General features: G+C 39.2%; 2 protein-coding genes, 1 long non-coding RNA gene and 1 other non-coding gene across 6 annotated transcripts; 2 read left to right on the top strand and 2 right to left on the bottom strand.

Moving 5' to 3' along the window:
• Positions 1 to 311: 311 nt before the first annotated feature.
• On the top strand, positions 312 to 8,271 carry pabir2 (PABIR family member 2). Of its 3 annotated transcripts, none has more exons than XM_037780910.1 (10): positions 312 to 369; positions 1,755 to 1,833; positions 1,927 to 1,980; positions 2,395 to 2,438; positions 2,547 to 2,601; positions 2,942 to 3,043; positions 3,532 to 3,617; positions 4,029 to 4,093; positions 4,695 to 4,791; positions 5,954 to 8,271. In XM_037780910.1, exons 2-10 carry the CDS (start codon positions 1,831 to 1,833, stop codon positions 6,090 to 6,092), a joined length of 645 nt encoding a protein of 214 aa, XP_037636838.1. In that variant the 5' UTR covers positions 312 to 369; positions 1,755 to 1,830; the 3' UTR covers positions 6,093 to 8,271. The 3 variants fall into 3 exon arrangements, with proteins under 3 accessions (XP_037636838.1, XP_037636836.1, XP_037636835.1); XM_037780908.1 differs by lacking the exon at positions 312 to 369 and adding an exon at positions 473 to 1,100; XM_037780907.1 differs by lacking the exon at positions 312 to 369 and adding an exon at positions 475 to 1,581.
• On the top strand, positions 2,705 to 2,852 carry LOC119494994. Its single transcript, XR_005208336.1, has one exon. It is a non-coding gene; the product is annotated as a small nucleolar RNA U109 (small nucleolar RNA).
• On the bottom strand, positions 7,890 to 8,861 carry LOC119494783. Its single transcript, XR_005208295.1, has 2 exons — positions 8,677 to 8,861; positions 7,890 to 8,639 (listed from the first exon to the last, which is right to left on the bottom strand). It is a non-coding gene; the product is annotated as an uncharacterized LOC119494783 (long non-coding RNA).
• Positions 8,862 to 8,919: 58 nt separating this feature from the next.
• On the bottom strand, positions 8,920 to 16,089 carry mospd1 (motile sperm domain containing 1). The gene is made up of 6 exons (XM_037780912.1): positions 15,924 to 16,089; positions 12,534 to 12,834; positions 12,361 to 12,436; positions 11,863 to 12,095; positions 10,297 to 10,458; positions 8,920 to 9,631 (listed from the first exon to the last, which is right to left on the bottom strand). The coding sequence occupies exons 2-6, from the start codon at positions 12,685 to 12,687 to the stop codon at positions 9,600 to 9,602; spliced, it is 657 nt and encodes a 218-aa protein (XP_037636840.1). The 5' UTR covers positions 12,688 to 12,834; positions 15,924 to 16,089; the 3' UTR covers positions 8,920 to 9,599.
• Between the last annotated feature and the right edge of the window lie 1,194 nt (positions 16,090 to 17,283).

Here is a 17,283-nt window from a genome sequence, read left to right as displayed (position 1 = left end):
GGATATATTGCACAGATAAATATATTCACAATCAGTGTATTAATATTGCACAGATTTATTTATTTATATATACATATATATATATATATACATATATATATATATACATATATATATATATATATATATATATATATATATATATATATGTGTATATATATATATGTATATGTATTTATAACCTTGTACTAACTTTCCAAAAGTGGCATGATATTTAATTGGCATTAGAATAAGATATTTGTGTATGACAGTATGAGCAGTGGTGTGATTGGCTGCTGTAAATAACTGAGGAACAGAACAGATCATACCTCCATCCTCCAGGAGTCATCTGCGTTGAGCCGCCTGTGAACAAAGATGTCAGGAGAGCAGGTAAAAACACTTTGATACAGCTTACCTTTATCATGCTACGCTGTGTGATGAAACATTGTACAGGTGGAGTGCATGTAAAGAGAGTTTATCCATGAGCCAGAGAGGATGCAGTCCTCCACATCCCGCCTGAGAGCATGCCGGCTTAATGAAGCGGTTTGATTGGACGAGGCTGCTAACGCTAAAAGGGGCGTGAAGCTAGCAGCTAACTAACCTAGCTTCAGTGTGATCATCTGGAGTTCATTCTTGGCGGCGTCCTGCAGAAACGAAACAGCAGAGCGACTAGTTCATGCAACAGGAAGGATACTTAGTTCACCTGTGTGAGCTGTAGGAGCCACCAGCCTGCCGGAGGAGCATGTAGTTAGTGAGATGTTGACGCGGCCTCTCTCTGGACATTGTGGCTATCGGCTTCTTGATGCTTAGTTAGCCTAGCATGCTAGTTAGCTGTGGCTCAAACTAGCTAGCTAGCTTAGCACAACACTGGCTTCACATTAAGCTAGCTCGCGTTATGAGGATCTCTTAACAGCAGTGTCGTTACTTTAACATCATTTACGTTAGGCTTTAGTAAACGTTTTGCTTTGCACTCAAAGTTAGTCAGTCTGGCTAACGGGTAGCTAACTTAAACGAGCTAACAATGCTAGTTTAGCTTAGCATAGCATCGTTTGAGTCGTCCCTCGCTGCTCTGCTCCAGCAGACTAACGGGTCGGTAGCTAGAAGGTACCGGGCATTGTGCGGTATGTAGCCATGGCATGCTGACCATCCATCCATCAGGAGAGCTGGTGTCTGGTCACAACGTTACAGGCAACGTTAGGCCAGATCTGGATGAGCATCTAGTTGTGATATGAGCAGTGATGGAGATGAGAGATGAGTAGTAAGTAGGGTTAGTGTGCTTTGAGTTGTACAGACCACAGGGCCTTGCAGTGAGTTAATTGTTGCATTTCGTTAGTTAGTCTAACAGTTGCCTGTTTGATGATATTTCTGCAACACATGTAAAGTTTGCAAAGTTTAGAGAGCAACAATGTAAAACCCCCTGAGCTTGGTGAGCCGTTTTAAGTTGATGAATTGGTGGCGGGCAGCGATAGCTAGCAAGATGAACAACTCAGGATTGTTTCCACAAGAAAAGATGGAGCTGGATCTGGAGATCCCATCTTCCTTAGGTCATAGCGATGGACAATTGAGGCGATCCAATAGTGCACCCATGATAAATGGCTTAAGGTTTCTACAATATACAATATATAATATACATATCTACAAATTTACTGCATAATATTTCAGTGATTGTGTTTATCTTTTTTTCCCCTCATACACATTGAAGTGACTACATCCCAGTGACCTCATGGTTAGAAGATGAATGACACATGGTTTGGTGTGTGACTTTGTCATTCCAGTGATCACTCCCAGGTGTTCCAGAGAGAGGTCCTACGTAGCCGGAGAAATAGCACTACAGTTGTCAACAGGCCCAACATGGTACAATACTTTTATTATTAAAACACGTTTACTCAGGTAATGTATGTCTGAATTATTCTGCATTGACTTCTCCACATGCATCCTTCTTCACAGGTTCCTTCATCGCCTATTCGCGTCCCCAGCACCAGACTTCATCAAATAAAACAAGTAAGAGAAGGAAGTGTTGTTTTCTACATGTGTGGAATTGTTTCATGTTGGAAAAAGGAGCATGTCAGACCGCTGTCTCCCTCTCAAGCCATAGGGAGTGATGGTGTCTTAAATAAACATGCTAGAGTAACACTTTCTGGAGTCCACAGGGCCATCGATCTTACAGAGATGATCAATTGGTAGTATCGGATTCCAACAGAGAGGAAATGATTGCTCTGAACTCACTGAATTTAATTTCCATGAGTGAAATGAAAAACAGTTCAGTTTTAGCTTTTGAGAGGAGATTATAGTTGTATCTTTAAATCAGAATTAGGCCATACCGCACTGGCATGACAGAATATTTGATGTAATCAGAAAAGATGACTTGGTGAATCAAGACATGAAAACCATTAACCCTTTTGTGTGTTGTTGCAGGAGGAGGGTATCGATGTGATGAACAGAGAAACTGCTCATGAGCGGTAAGCTGCTCTGTATGCAAATGGTGGATAAAGAGATTTGTTGATTATTGCTTTGTTGTTGGTAAAATGCGAATAGGCATCAACTTATTCCTTTTGTGTTTCACACAGGGAGGTTCAAGCCGCCATGCAAATGAGTCAGTCCTGGGAAGAAAGCCTCAGTCTGGTAAAGAATGACTCTTCATTACAGCTTGTCCAACCCCCACAAGTGTTGTTGATATGTTTTGATACTGTGAATCCTTGAAAGTCAGCTCTGTTTTGCCTTCCCACTGCATGTTTTGGCCCTGGGCCGGTGTAACCCTCTCGATCTCTGTAGAGAGTGGACAAGAACAAACATGCTAGATAAACATTTGGAGTTAACAGGGCCACCAGTCTTTCAAGGTCAGACTGAGTCGGTAGTATAATACTCCAACACTCTATTTGAATGATTTTTACTACATAGTACTGTAGAGATGCAATGTAAGATGACATAGCCACTAATGTGTTTGGTAATCGTGTGTTCTTAGAGTGACAACGATCAGGAGAAGTCGGCATCTTCGTCTCCAAAGCGCATCGACTTTGTGCCTGTGTCGCCTGCACCATCTCCAACCAGAGGGTTAGGAAAAAAGGTACATCTGACCTCAGTGTGTTTATATGCACATAACCTGATTATATTATGACCAAACAGATGAAGATAGTGGTTTAAGTATTTTCGTGGTTTCCAGTAACCTGATTTTCCTAACGACTTGGAATCAGATTAATGAATGGAAGTCTGTGTGGCAGCATGCGGGAAGTCATTTATCAGCAGTAGAAAAACTACAAAGCTTTGTTCCTGTTGAGCTTTTTGTGTAAATTTGTTTTTAAGTTTGCTGCAGCTAAAAAAAAATAGACTTTTCTTTAGTGCAAGCCACACCAGTGTTTGTGTGTAGAAACACTTCTTTACATCTGATTCATTCCCTTTTTTGCTGCATATGTTTTTGGGGAAAAGATTTATACATGCCACAGTTAATCAAAATGTTATCAATTGGGTTTTCCCTTAGATATACTAACACAATTGCAACAATAGTCAGAGTATTGTCTTAATCTTCTGTCTGTGTCTTCTATTTCTTGCGAGCAGCAGTGTTTTTCTCCTTCACTACAAATCCTTGTGAGCAGCAATGGCCTAACACCCAGCCCGATACCCAGCCCGACGCGACGCTTCAGGTGAGCAACAAGTCGTCACTGCAGTTAATAACTGTATAATCTACTGTTACTTTACTCTTGTTCTAAATAAGACTATTTGATGAACATTTCAGTTTGCTGTGAGACTACAGTAGCACCAGCTGCCTCCAGTTTGACTGTAATGTCTTCCTGGTGGCATAAAATTAGCTTCCCTTTTGCCAGTCTTGGTAGAAAAAGATGATTTCTATGCACTTTACAACTTCTTTATTGCCTTAACTTTTTAGATATGTCTTGAGTAATATATAATCATTTTATCTGTATGATAAATCTTAAGATGACAGATTTTGTACAGGTGCATTTGTAACTGCTGATGGCCACCGATTGTGGCTGAATTTCAAAATACACTGGTTAAAATATACTGTTTTGACAAAGTGTGTTTTCTGTGTTCCTTAGCCGACGAAGTCAAAGCCCAATCAACTGCATCAGAGCCAGCATACTTGGGCCAATGAAACGCAAAGGTGAGTTATCCAACATGTCTTGAAATCCTAAATGCTTTGAGAATATTTTTTTCCTTTTATATCTTTTTGGATTCTACCACAAGAGCCTTAATTTATTGATGGAAGTGATGTGTTGTAAATTCAAGGTATTGTAATTCAGACTAAATTAAAGGCAATAGGGGAATATTGACTGTATATTGTAAATGGAGTTTTCTCTATTCAAAGAGTCACTCCAGTATTAATGCCAATTCAAAAGATATTAAAAATACATATTTTTGTGTTATTCCTGAACGTCACTCGGCTTGATGATGTCCTTTTTTTAGGAACCGTCTTCAGACCTTAAACCACATATCTGTGGTTGAACAGTTATTACATAATGATTCAGATATTATAATCTAATTAAGTGCTTTTCTTGGACTCTATTAATAGTTGACTTGATTTCCCTTTTTCGGATTTGATCACATTCAATATGTAATTAAATTTAACTATTGGAGACTGCACTGGCTCTCTGGTATTGAACTGATAAGATCGGTTATTTAGACTATCTCAGATTGCAACATTTCATCCAACTGTCCCTTTTTAAGAGCAAATGTCTAAATGTGCGGGTCCCTTTACTCTGCAGGTGAGATGGAGACAGAGAGTCAGCCGAAGAGGCTCTTCCAGGGTACCACCACCATGCTGTCGTCTGATGTCTCCAACCTGTCAGAGCTCGGTTCCTGGTAAGACTTAGTGGAGCAACAGAAACATGTCAGAACTGTTCAAAAGCACACGGTTTAGATAAGGATTCAGCCAACTTCTTCAGGTTTAGGTGAATGAAGCAAAGGGAAGTAGGTGGTTTATCATCTGAAGAAAAAAAAAAAAAAAGGGTTAGTCTTCAGGTCATTTCCTCAAATTAGACATTGAAAATGGTGGGAAAACTGCTCTTCACCATGTTGTACCATGATGTACTGTAGTTGCTTCCCCTTACTGTTGAGCAACTGCACCAAACTTGTTACTGTGCAAAATGTTCTACTTTGTGTTTTTCACCCAGTAGTGAATATCAGCATACAGTGTCATATACAGACACTCATGACATTCATGCATTACTAAATTGGCTATGTATTATTATTATTATGCATGACTTTCAATGTCAGGAGTATTGCAGTAAAATGTTTTTTTATTTAGATGCATTGCTTTAAAGTAATTTATTTTTAAAAAAAAGGGAGAAAATATTACAATAATAGAATAAATGTGGGACTTTCATTAGCTCTCTCCCAGAGTGAAAGTATAGACTGTAACACTGCAGATGTTTGCCACAGTCACTATTATGACAGCCTGCAGTCTTGCTGAACTTGCCTTGATGAAGTTACACGATTGGTCGGCCGAGTGTTGGAGGTTCCCAAATGGCCGTTGCTCTTTCAAAATAAAAGGCGGGGAACAATCCGTTTTGCAAGTGGGCCCTTCCAGCACGAGGCGTCCCGAAACTTGGACCAAGTTGTCAAACTAGGCGATCTAGTTCTAAACTGAAACAAGCTTCAGCAGTGGTATAGACTGTTTCTCGCTGAAAATGTTTTCAGAAGTAGATTTTGGTTGATTGTTTAGATGGAATAACAAAGTTTACAAGCAGGCCGCCATGTTGTTTCCTGTTTGAAACGACAAGCAGAAAACCAGGGACCAATCAGGTACACTCCACGAGAGGGCACATCACCGCTTGATCGGCCAATTGAGTGGAGCAGTGCGTCCCCTAGTGTCCTCGCCGGACCTTGTGGATATGTACTGCTGGATTTAACATTATAGACATGACCACTGACTATTTGTATAACAATTTAGCCACACATTCACAGACTGACCATACACGGTCCAGCCGTATACTCGGTTTTGACCCGAGCCTTTTTCCTTCAGTCACTCTCCAGATTTGCTGGACGGCAGCCTCAGCAGCGTCGGATCCTCCACAGGCTCACCTGGCAAAATGGAGGGAGTGTCGCCCTCGTCGTCCAGCAACTCGCCCTTCGCTTCCCTCCAGGATTTGTCCCCAAAGTGAGCATGGGATAGCAAGAGACACTATATAAAAGGACTGGCGCCAAAAAGCGTCTCTCCGGGGGAACCGGTTTTCCTTCTCAGACCCTCCATCTCACCATCGCTTAGTGGAATCTTCCATGTTTGTTTCTGAGCAGCTGTTCTCATGGCAACATTTCGGAGGGTCTAGATATGTTTGAATTAAGGAGACGAAAGCCATGGATGAGATAAGTATGAAAGAGATAAGCCTAGCAAAAACTAGGAATGACTGAAGACACTGTGAGCACCAGCTGCTAGTAGAGGATCTTGGATGGTGCTTGGCTTCATAGTGATATTGTGTTCATAACTGGCTATGCTTCTGTCCTACCAGAGAGACATTGAGCACTGGACATAAAAAAAAAAAAGACTATTTGGATGTGTACATTTCCCCCATTTTTGTGCTGGAAAACTTCTGTCCACAAGCCTTTGTATGTACACAGTCTGCAGATTTTGTAAGAAAATATTTAACTTATTGTTTTCCTGCTTTGTTTGTAATTATGTACATATTAACCTTGTCAAGATGTCGTACATAGTTTTAAGTTTGTGATTGGCTGTGTGAGGTGAATGTGGGCACAGGTCTTCAACAGCGCAAGTTTTCTTTGTAAAGGAACATAAACTACTTTTGGGGTACACCTATGGAGATTTCCTTACTGTTATACTGTAAGAGAAGTTATGTTTTCAGCAGATTTTCATAATATTTTTATGATATGGGCTATTAACTATGGTGATTTTTTTCAGTTTGGCTTTTATGCCCCCCTTACCCATGACTTGTTGCAACTAAAAAAGGGGAACACCATCTAAATTCCAATGTTATTTCCATGGTTTAGGAAAATTCAATCAATATGTGTGAACATGAGCTACTCTCTCTCTCAAAGCCAGAAACCAGAGAAGTCTCAAATGTGTGATGTCATAGGGTGTAATAAGTCTGGAGCGGCTCCATAGACAATGAATGGGAGGCTGATTTTGTGGTCCCACAGAATGATTGTTTTCTTTTTTATACCCAAATGAGCTTTATTCTATGGTAGTGTTCTCAGTTGTGAAACAGAAAATGTTCCCATATACTCAGGACATTCCCCTGGTTGCTCAGTGTCATCTGTAACATCTCTCCCATTCACTGTCTATGGAGCAGTTCCACACTTTGACATCACAAGTTTGAGGTTTAGCACTCGTTTTGGGATTTGGGAGAAAGTTGTTCATGTTTATTAATATTTTTGGACTGTCTTAGACCATAGGAATAACATGTATGAATTTTGAAAATGAGCGTAGTTCCCCTTTAATTGCCCAGTATGAGCAATTAATGTACCCGCAGTTCATGGTGGATGAAAAAAGACAGTCATCACTGTTGTGCTCTCAACACTAAAGGTTCCTCTGTATCCTGTGTTTTTGTCAGGAGGTTTTTTGTAGATAAGCAGAGTATAGAAATAATAGTTTTCTTTTTACCGGGGAAATGTTCTTATTTATGGAAAGAGAAGTTTATTATAAGAATTGGATGGCGATAGGTTTCTATCCCCAGTAAAAGTGAACCAATTGTGTTTACAGCAAATCAACTGACTGCTGCAACATGCAGCATAAACTAAAAGGCACCATCGCATTGTGAGTTAAGAGACTGCCGTTTCTGCTGTGGTTACATTTATTAAAATAGCTTTTTTTTGCACAGGATACTCAATCCTGTGAAGTTTCCGCCTGTGCGTGAACGGGGCAGAAGTGAAACTCGACTTTCTCGTAAAACATGATCAGAGAATGCAGTATATAGAGGTTAAGCCTGTACTGTGATTTTTTTTTATTTTTTTTTGGCACCTAAATTTGCTTTCAACCATCATCGCCCCAGTGTCCATACCCCCTGTGTAACTTATACACCTGAACCCCTTCATGGCTCTGTAGCCATTAATGTGTATGTACAAAAGGAAAGTGATTGTAAATCATTTTATGGAAGTGTGCCCTTTAATTTAAAGAAAAAGCGTGGTTGCAGTTTGTCTTTTTCCTTTATACAAATATTTTTTTTTCTAAGTCATCTTATAAAGTGTTCAGGGCATGACTTCAGCAAATCTGTATGACTGCAATGGAAAGGCTATAATCTGCCAAGCTGGCTCACATCTTGCCTAATGCTTGTGTCTTTTGTGATTGCAATCGTAGCGGACATCAGGACTAAATAAATTATTTCTTTATTATGTGCGTGTAGTTGTTTTGAATATTCCAAGAGTATTTTTTTCTGGTCCGGGGCACTAAAACACGCTAATAAAATTAAAATGTTAACACTAAGGTTGACCCCAATGCTTCAACTGCTGCCATGGTATTCAACCTCAAAATCAGTATTAGAATGCTTCGTTTTTTGTTTATATATAAGTATGTAATAATAATAATGTATAAATCCCAAAATTGCCCATGAAATAAGGAATAGTCCCATAACATTATTCATATTCAACATTCATTATTAGTTATTCTCAGACGGATATGGCTGTTTGTTGCGCCTAGAGCACTTTCCCGGACACTGAAACGACGGAAATGGAGACAGACAGACAGAAGAACATGTCAGCTTGCTATGCTGCATTGTGAAACGGAGCTTGTAATACCTTTTGAATATTACTCACCGAAGCGTCAAAGCCAAAAAAATAGTATTCGGGACCGCCCTAGTTAACACTGCACCCAGGGCGACTGTAGGATATCGCTAAACCTTATTTACGCCTCTGGAAACAAATGATATGCAAGCAGTGGCAAATCAAGTTTTCAGTTGTCAAACCTGGTAACATACAGTCCCAAGGGACTAAACAAGATTTCGATTCTAATAGTTAATACAAAATAACCTAATCTATACATTTTATACCAGACAGCTGTATCGAGACTTTATTAAACATTTGATGGAGCATTGATATAGCACTGCGAACAAACCATTGTCTTCAAAAGAAGATCTTTCCTTTGGTGACATGTAAAAGTATCTTAAAAACTCATCCAGATAAGGTATTCACACATGCAAATAACTGCATTTAGTCCTCAGCGTCTACACTAAAAATTGCTTTCAAACATCAATATAATGATGGTTACAGGTGAATACCATAACAAAAAATTTTAATGGCTTTATATACACATGTATAATGTTTGCATGTAGATTCCTTCACACTCAAGTTAACCACATTCTGGTACATAATGGCAATAGAAATACAGACACGAGGAATATGAGGTCAAACAACACTTTGAATGGCCTCATGTTTCTTCACAGGTCCCTGCTCAGGGACCTACCGCTCCTTTGACCTAGACACTGGAGGTCTCTCTGCCGTTTGCTTCAGCATTGTGTCAGTTTATGTATTAACACAAATATGAGGATTTGAAAACAAGTATACTAATAATGTATTTTTCAGGGGACGGGGTGAACTGAGTAAAGTACCGCGTTCCCCTGCTGTCAGCTTTACTCGTTGAAGCGTAGCAGTGCCTCCGGTGTGAGGATGTTCTCTTCGTCTTTAGATCATTTTCCCTCTTCCTCCTCTCTGCTAACGGCACTTCATGTGCGTAGGATGACCATCGTAAGAAGACCTAAAGACAAAATAGAGAATATATACTCCAGCACAAACACTTTAATAAACGATAGCATTGTAGTTTGCATTTTAAAGAGGACCTATTACGCTTAAGTGCATACTTGTATTTTGAGTTTCTACTAGAACATGTTTACATGCTTTAATGTTCAAAGATGCGTTGTTTTTCTCATACCGGCTGTGCTGCAGCTCCACTTTTCACCCTATGTCTGAAATGCCCCCCTCCCTCCGAAAAAGCTCAGTCTGTCATGATTGGTCAGCTGGCCCACTCTGTCGTGATTGGTCAACCGAACCAAACTCTTCGGACTCCGCTCCAGCTCCGCTCTAATCAGCTTTGTTTGAGGGCGTGCCAAACTAGCCGCTAGCCAGGTATTATGTAAGTGTGTTACTTGGTGACATCACCACATTGCAGAAGAAAAGGCAGGACTTAAAGCAAGGCGTTTCAGGCAGTTGTTGAGCAGTGTTTCTGTGGGGAGAGTAACTCCCTTTGGTGTGGACTTTGGGCTTTGTAACTTTGCAGACCTTTTACATGAACAAAAAACTACATAACACACTAAAGGAAAGAGAAAAAGCATAATAGGTCCTCTTTAATGTTTTTAACACACAACCCAACCTCATTCTTGCCAACTGCATGAGTTTCTGTGATTCTTTTTTCTTTTTACTTACCGAGAACATAAGCAGCTACAAGTTTCTTGTTAACACTTAAGTGGAGGTAGACAGGCACAGTAGATTCTTGCTCCCCCACGGACGGAAGCATCAGGGCGGCCATACACACCAGCCCAAGCAGCACCGTCAGCAGACTGGGGCCCCCAGCAACAGGACGGCTCTCTGTTAAACACACACATGCACAAACACTGCGATCAGATGAAAGGATGTATACAAATCCCATGAAAAAGACCAAAATCAACAATGCGTCTGTGGCCCTTAGCTCCAAGTACATTGGTTACTACTGAAGACATAAATCTGCAATAATGGGACAGGAATGTACTTTAATTTTGCTTAAAAAAGGCTAAATAATTTTCTAAAACAGCTGGACACTGTTGTTTAGCAAACATTACTCAAACAGGAGTAAATAATGTATTTGTTAGGGACTATTTTCTTTACTTAGTATTTACAGCTGCAGGGCGGTGTATGTGGGATTGACTCAAAATAAACTACAGTGTGTGTTCATGGTATTGCAGGAGGATGTTACCCAGGTCAGACATGTGGCTCACTGATGCTGGTGCTTTTAGACAACACTTGTTACGATCAATTCATTTTTGATTTGCTCTTTTCACGAGATATGCTGTTGACAATACAAGATATATTGAAAAATACCAGGCAGAATGTTAGTCAGAGGGAAGAAGCTGGAGCTCCAAGAATGTTTTAGCTTAACAACCGTAAGCTGATGAAATGATAACTGTGCAATTATTTTGATTGTCAATTCATCTGTTGATTATTTTCTTGATTATTCGATTAGTTGTTTGGTTTATAAAATGGTGAAATATGTTGATCAGTGTTTCCCAAAGCCCTCAAATGTCTTGTTTTGACCACATCTCAAAGATATTCAGTTTACTGTCATAGAGAAGTAAAGAAACCAGAAAATATACACATTTAAGAAGCTGGAATCAGAGAATTTAAAATGTTTTTTTCTTAAAAGATTATTCAAACCATTAAGGGATTATCAAAATAGTTGGCAATTAATTTATTAGCTGACAACTAATCAATTAATTGTTGCAGCTCTACAAGTGAACAGTGAATACTCAACCACTTCAGTATTGGTGAATGCAGTTACAGCATATACATAAAATGAAAATACATTTTATCTTGTACGCAATGACGCTTTGGCTTGTACTTCAACTTTAAATGACAACCTGTCAGTGATTACCGGCACGAATCTCTTCCTACTGCTTTGAGGACATAACATTTCCATTTTTGATTTAAACAAAAAGATCTGAACAGGAAGCAGGTTACCACGGTAGCAGCAAAAAAAGACACATGGTATACACCCACCTATCTTGCTACAAGATCAAATATGAAGATGATTACATAATTGCCATACTATGTTTGGTAGCCCGATAGTTTTTTTTATATACTAGGTAGGATAGGTAGGTAGATTGGTATGTTCATAGACCACAAAAAGCAATATAATGTACCATGTTCAGTAAACAGCAAAAAGTTCCTCAATTTGATTTTATGAGCATTTGGCTCCATCTAGTGGTAAAACAGACACACAACAGTTTTTCATCCTACCTGGCTGAAATGCAGTCTGTTCAAAAAACTCGCTGTCTGCAAACTGCTCTTTGATTCTGCGTTCGTCATCTTGGGGCCGGGGGCTGGGCGTCTCCTGTGAGGCCGAAGGACGGAGCGTGGCCGTCACCTCTTTGCGACCCAGAGCTTTACGCTGACTCTGCTCCGACACCTGCAGCCGGAACTTGTCGTACACCCCATAGTGGCATGAGCGCACATCTCTGTGTCGGATTACTCTGTGTGTGTAAATAAACAATTAGACAGACTCCTTACTTGATTAGACGGGAAAGTCAACTGTATAAACAGCCACCTGACTGAAAACATAAAATCAACCACAAAAACAACCTAAAAGTTCATATTTAGCAAAGTAAACAATAAACGATAAAAACATCAATGGGAATCCACAAGGAACAACAAGCTCATAGATAAGAAATGTAGTCCCTTTAGTGCTTTACCACTGCATGAAGAAATAATGAGTCATAAACACAAAAACAAACTCACATGTCAACACAACACTGTGGCTTGACAGCTCCGGTGGCATCCACCACAGTGTACTTGTTTGGCGCTGTGCACAGCACTGATAAAAAGAAAAAGAATTAAACAGATTATCTAAATAATCTATAACAAAAATGGTACAGCATACATGGAAACCCAAATAGATTGTACCAACTGACCTTTAAACTTGAGGGCGAACTCATAGGGGTTGTAGAGGGTGAGCACCTGCTTGTGAGACGTCTGCTCATCTGCGTAGAAGATGAGCTCAGTGGGGAACACGAACACGGGAAGGCTTCCTTCCACCAGCTCAGGCTGTCGATGCTGCTGCTGCATTGGCTCCAGCTGAGCTCTTCCCCTTCCCCGTCCACAGTCTGCCTGGGCCCCCCCACGCCTCTCTCCACGAGCTATCACGCTGTGCGAGCTCCCTTCAGGTGAAAATGGCACTTCCCGCTCTCATCGCCTCAGGGCCATGACGTGGTACTGTGAAGAGACACAGGTGATGAATAATAAAAGGCACTGGCATGCCACTTATTTACATTTTGTGACACTTTCTATTCCACTACATTGCATGAGGAAATATTGCATTTATTATTCCATTTACGTATCCAGCTGCTGTTTGTAGTTACTTTGCAACTTAATATTTTGCATGTGACATATACAATAAAGCTCATATGATGTACTTCCAAGATTTCAACTACAGCCCAACTGATACTGGGTTTTTGAGGCCAATACCGACATTGGTATTTGGAAGTTTAAAAAAAAAAACACAAATCACTGTATAATAATAATGCCAATGAATGATGATAAACTATACAATGCTGACACAATTTCTAAACCACCTCAAATATGTAGCCAACTCCACTGCTTTGTTAAAAAAGGCTCAACAGTGCCTTTATTTCCTAAGGACACTAACCTGTCTGTGAAGCTGCTTGTGCCCTTCTACCACTGCTCTATAGGAAGTGTACTGACATAATGTATTAAAGTATGGCATGCCAACTGTTCAGCATCAGATAAAAGAGCTCTCCAGAGAGTCATAAACACAGCCCAGAAAATAATTGGACTTCCCCCGCCCTTACTGAAAGACATCTTCATATCACGCTGCCTCCATCTCTTGTCTGTGCCGCCACAGACTAGGCGCTACAGGGCGTTAGATAACTTCCAGGCTCCAAAGCTTCTAAGGCAAAACGTCTGCTGGAAACTTTCTACCCCAGAGCCATCATTGAACTGAACTCCACAAAAGTCCCCCCACCACCACATCCCACTAACATCATCACACACCACACCACAGGACTAAGGCTGGGATAGTTATAAATAAGGAATTTTGCAATAACTGTATATGTGCAATAATATCTTTATAGAGTGCAATAGTAGCAGGATATGCCACCTATTTTTTTTTATTGATGTCACTTCTAATTACAGGTGAGTGTGGGGTGTAATACATTTTGATCTGAAAGGAACCATTCATCAGAATTGTACATTTAATTGCTAACATAATATTTCTTTAAACTAACTTGGAATGCAGGATTTTAATGGGATATAGTTTATTAGATAAGATAAGATATTCCTGTATTAGTCCTGCAGTGGGGAAATTTGCAGCGTACAGCGAGAAAGGGGATAGTGCAAAAAACAAGATGCATCAGCTAACACAGTAAAAAAAAGAGCTAAACAAAATATGAACAATTTAAATAGAAGGAAGTATAAAAAAAGGAGCAGTATATACAGTATTGATAATAAACAGGCTATTAACAAAATTGCACAAGTGGAAAATGATATTGCACAGTGAGAATTACACCTGAGTAGTACTGATAAAGTATTTGGTTGTTTGTTTTTCAGCCAGAGGAGGTACATTCAATAAGGGTTGAAGACAGAGCAGGGCAATAAGAGAGGGACAATTAAATTAATGGTACTTATTCAATTTAAAATAACTCAAGTTCAACAAGGCAAAACAGTATCACGTAAACTCCATGTGGCTGGTCACGTGCCCTGGTGGGTTGACATGGTTACGGTAGAGTTCGGGAACAAGACTCGTGATGTCGCAACACAATGTGTACTCCTTGTAACACATTAAAATCACCATTAATTCATTATATTTGTAGCAACAAAGCTTTAGTGTTTTTTAGTATCTGGGGTATTTTGTTCCATGACTAAGTTATATATACCATCTTGGACTCTAACCACTGGCGCACTTTAAACTTACTTTACACTATACATCCTATATACCACTTTATACACGGCACATATGTACATATTACATTTATTTATTGACGGACTGTATACACTATGTTCACCCATTCACTCTCTATCTTTTGTATCTCTATTATTGTTTTTATAATGTTTGTATACCTTTACTTCTCATGTGTTTCACTCTGTTTGCTGATGTTGCTGCTTTGACACCTGAATTTCCCTCCGGGGATTAATAAAGGTTCATCTTATCTTATATTATATTGCATATTAATATTCGTATTTAGCTAAGATACCCTTTAAACTGCAATGTTATCATTGGTAGAATAGAATAGAATAGAAATTTGTATTGTCATTTTATTAATTACAACAAGATTCACAGTTGCCACTTCTGGTCAGTGCTTTAAAACAAATACTTGACAAGACTAAACGAGGCAGATAAAACATATAACAGGTAAAACACACAGACAGTTATAAAGCAAATAAAACAGGTAAAGTAGATGTAATAATATAAATACAAACAGAAGTGTTACACTAGAGGTATAAAATATAAAAACAGATGTAATGTAAACAGAGGTAATTGCACTTGTAAAACAGGTAGGGTAGATGTAATAAATAAATAATGGTGATAACGTAATGAGGTCTTTATTCTAGTGTATTGGTTATATATTTAGCAACAGGGAGATGTAGAAAAAGTCAACCACACCTTTGATTAACCTCTAATGAACCCTACAGCTGAACTAGCTGTGACACTGTAATAACACGTCGTTATGGTGTAATGCTAAGGCTGTAGCTACAGTAAGCTACTTACTTTACACTATACATCCCATATACCACTTTATAGACTGCACATATGTACATGTTACATTTATTTATTGCACATACTACATTTATTTATTGATTTATTGTTTTTATAATTTGTGTATACCTGTTCCTCTCCTGTGTTTCACTCTGTAGCTGCTTTGACACCTGAATTTCCCTCCGGGGATTAATAAAGGTTCATCTTATCTTATCTTATCTTATCTTATATTGCATATTTATATTCGTATTTAGCTAAAAATGTAAGCTACCTTTAAACTGCGGTGTAATCGTTGGTGACAACGCAATGAGGTCTTTATGCTGATGTATTGGTTATATATTTAGCAACAGGGAGATGTAGAAAAGTCCCCCACACCTTTGATTACCCTCTAATGAACCCTACAGCTGTACTGGCTGTGACTCTGTAATAACACGTCGTTATGGTGTAATGCTAACAGTGAGCTAGCGTTAGCCGGCTAGCATTACACCCAGATGTTAGCTAGCTGTTAGCCACTTAACGCTGACTGTACGCAGTGACATAAAACACAGACTCGGTTCACATCAAGACAACACAGAGAGTGAGGCTTTACCTTGTTGTCAGCAGCACACGGGTTGGTGTAAGGTTAGTGCTGCCAGCAGCAGGGTCTGTGTGTGTCTGATCCTCCCTGTTGTTGTTGTTGTTGCTCTACAGCCTCTTTCTCTTTGTCAATAAGATACTGCAGACCTCGCAGTGCATGCTGGGACGGCGGAGGGCGACTGAGTGCGTGCAAAACGTCAACAAGACGTCAACAACGCGGACGTACATAATGATCCAAGCAAAGAAGCAAAGGAGTAATAAGATGTTTGTAACTTCAGAGTATAAGAGTATAAACACCACAAAAACACGCATATTGAGGCTATATTTGCGGAATACTTTTGAGGTATTAACTGAAGTCCTGTTAGTCATATAAAGTGGCACACAATTGTGCTCAAATATCTAGAGCTATAGGCTACTTTACATAATAAACTATAAAACGATCCTTGTGCATGAGTATAAACGCTACAAAACACGCAAATTAGGATATATTTGTGGAATACTTTTGAAGTATTAACTGCACTAAATTGATAAGTCCTGTTAGTCATACATATATATCTAGAGCTATAGGCTACTTTACATAATAAACTATAGATTGCATTGATTCTCCACCACAATTAACAAGAGTTATCAGGCTATTTTACTGATCACAGCACCGACAGAAAAAAAGTCAAGTCAAGTCAAATTTATTTCTATAGCACATTTAAAACAACATGAGCTGACCAAAGTGCTTTACAGACATAGGCAGAATAAAAACAGGTCAACAGAGCAGACAACAAAATCACACACATATCCACAGACAGAGACCAAGATAAAATCCATGAGTACAAGACTGTTATAATGAGCATTATAAAAGGCCAAGTAAAAACCTTAACTAATACATTCAGATTCAGGTTGATGTTGAATCTGCATGTTATCATTCCAGAAAATTATGTATATCCGCCATCCAACCTGATTTTCAATGGCAGCAAATGAGGGGAAAAAAAACAATTGTTATATGCAGTATAGGCCTACTGTAAGCAGACAAACCTGTACAGGAAAAGATAAGGCCTTCATCTGCAGGTAGTGCATTGTGTCTCTGTTGGTTACTATGACTTTCCACTGACCTTTAAATCTATGAACTATTTTTTTCTCATCCCTTTTGATACAAGGTCTGAGTTATAATAAACATATATTTGCAGTCATTTGTAATTTAATGGTAATTAAGGTATTTGATTAAGTGTTAAAAGGACAGATCAAGAATACCCTTAATGTAACAATGATGCTGCCTTCAAGTGCTGTCGGATTTATTACATTCATAAGAGCACATGCAGATCAGGCGGTGCTTTTTATGGGTTGGGAGGCTTGATTGTGAAAGTGACTTTTCCAATGTTATA

The sequence above is a fragment of the Sebastes umbrosus genome, chromosome 9 (assembly GCF_015220745.1).
Source record: "Sebastes umbrosus isolate fSebUmb1 chromosome 9, fSebUmb1.pri, whole genome shotgun sequence".
Classification (NCBI taxonomy): Eukaryota; Metazoa; Chordata; class Actinopteri; order Perciformes; family Sebastidae; genus Sebastes; species Sebastes umbrosus.
Note: the sequence above shows the minus strand (reverse complement) of the source record. Positions and strands in the feature narration are given on the sequence as shown.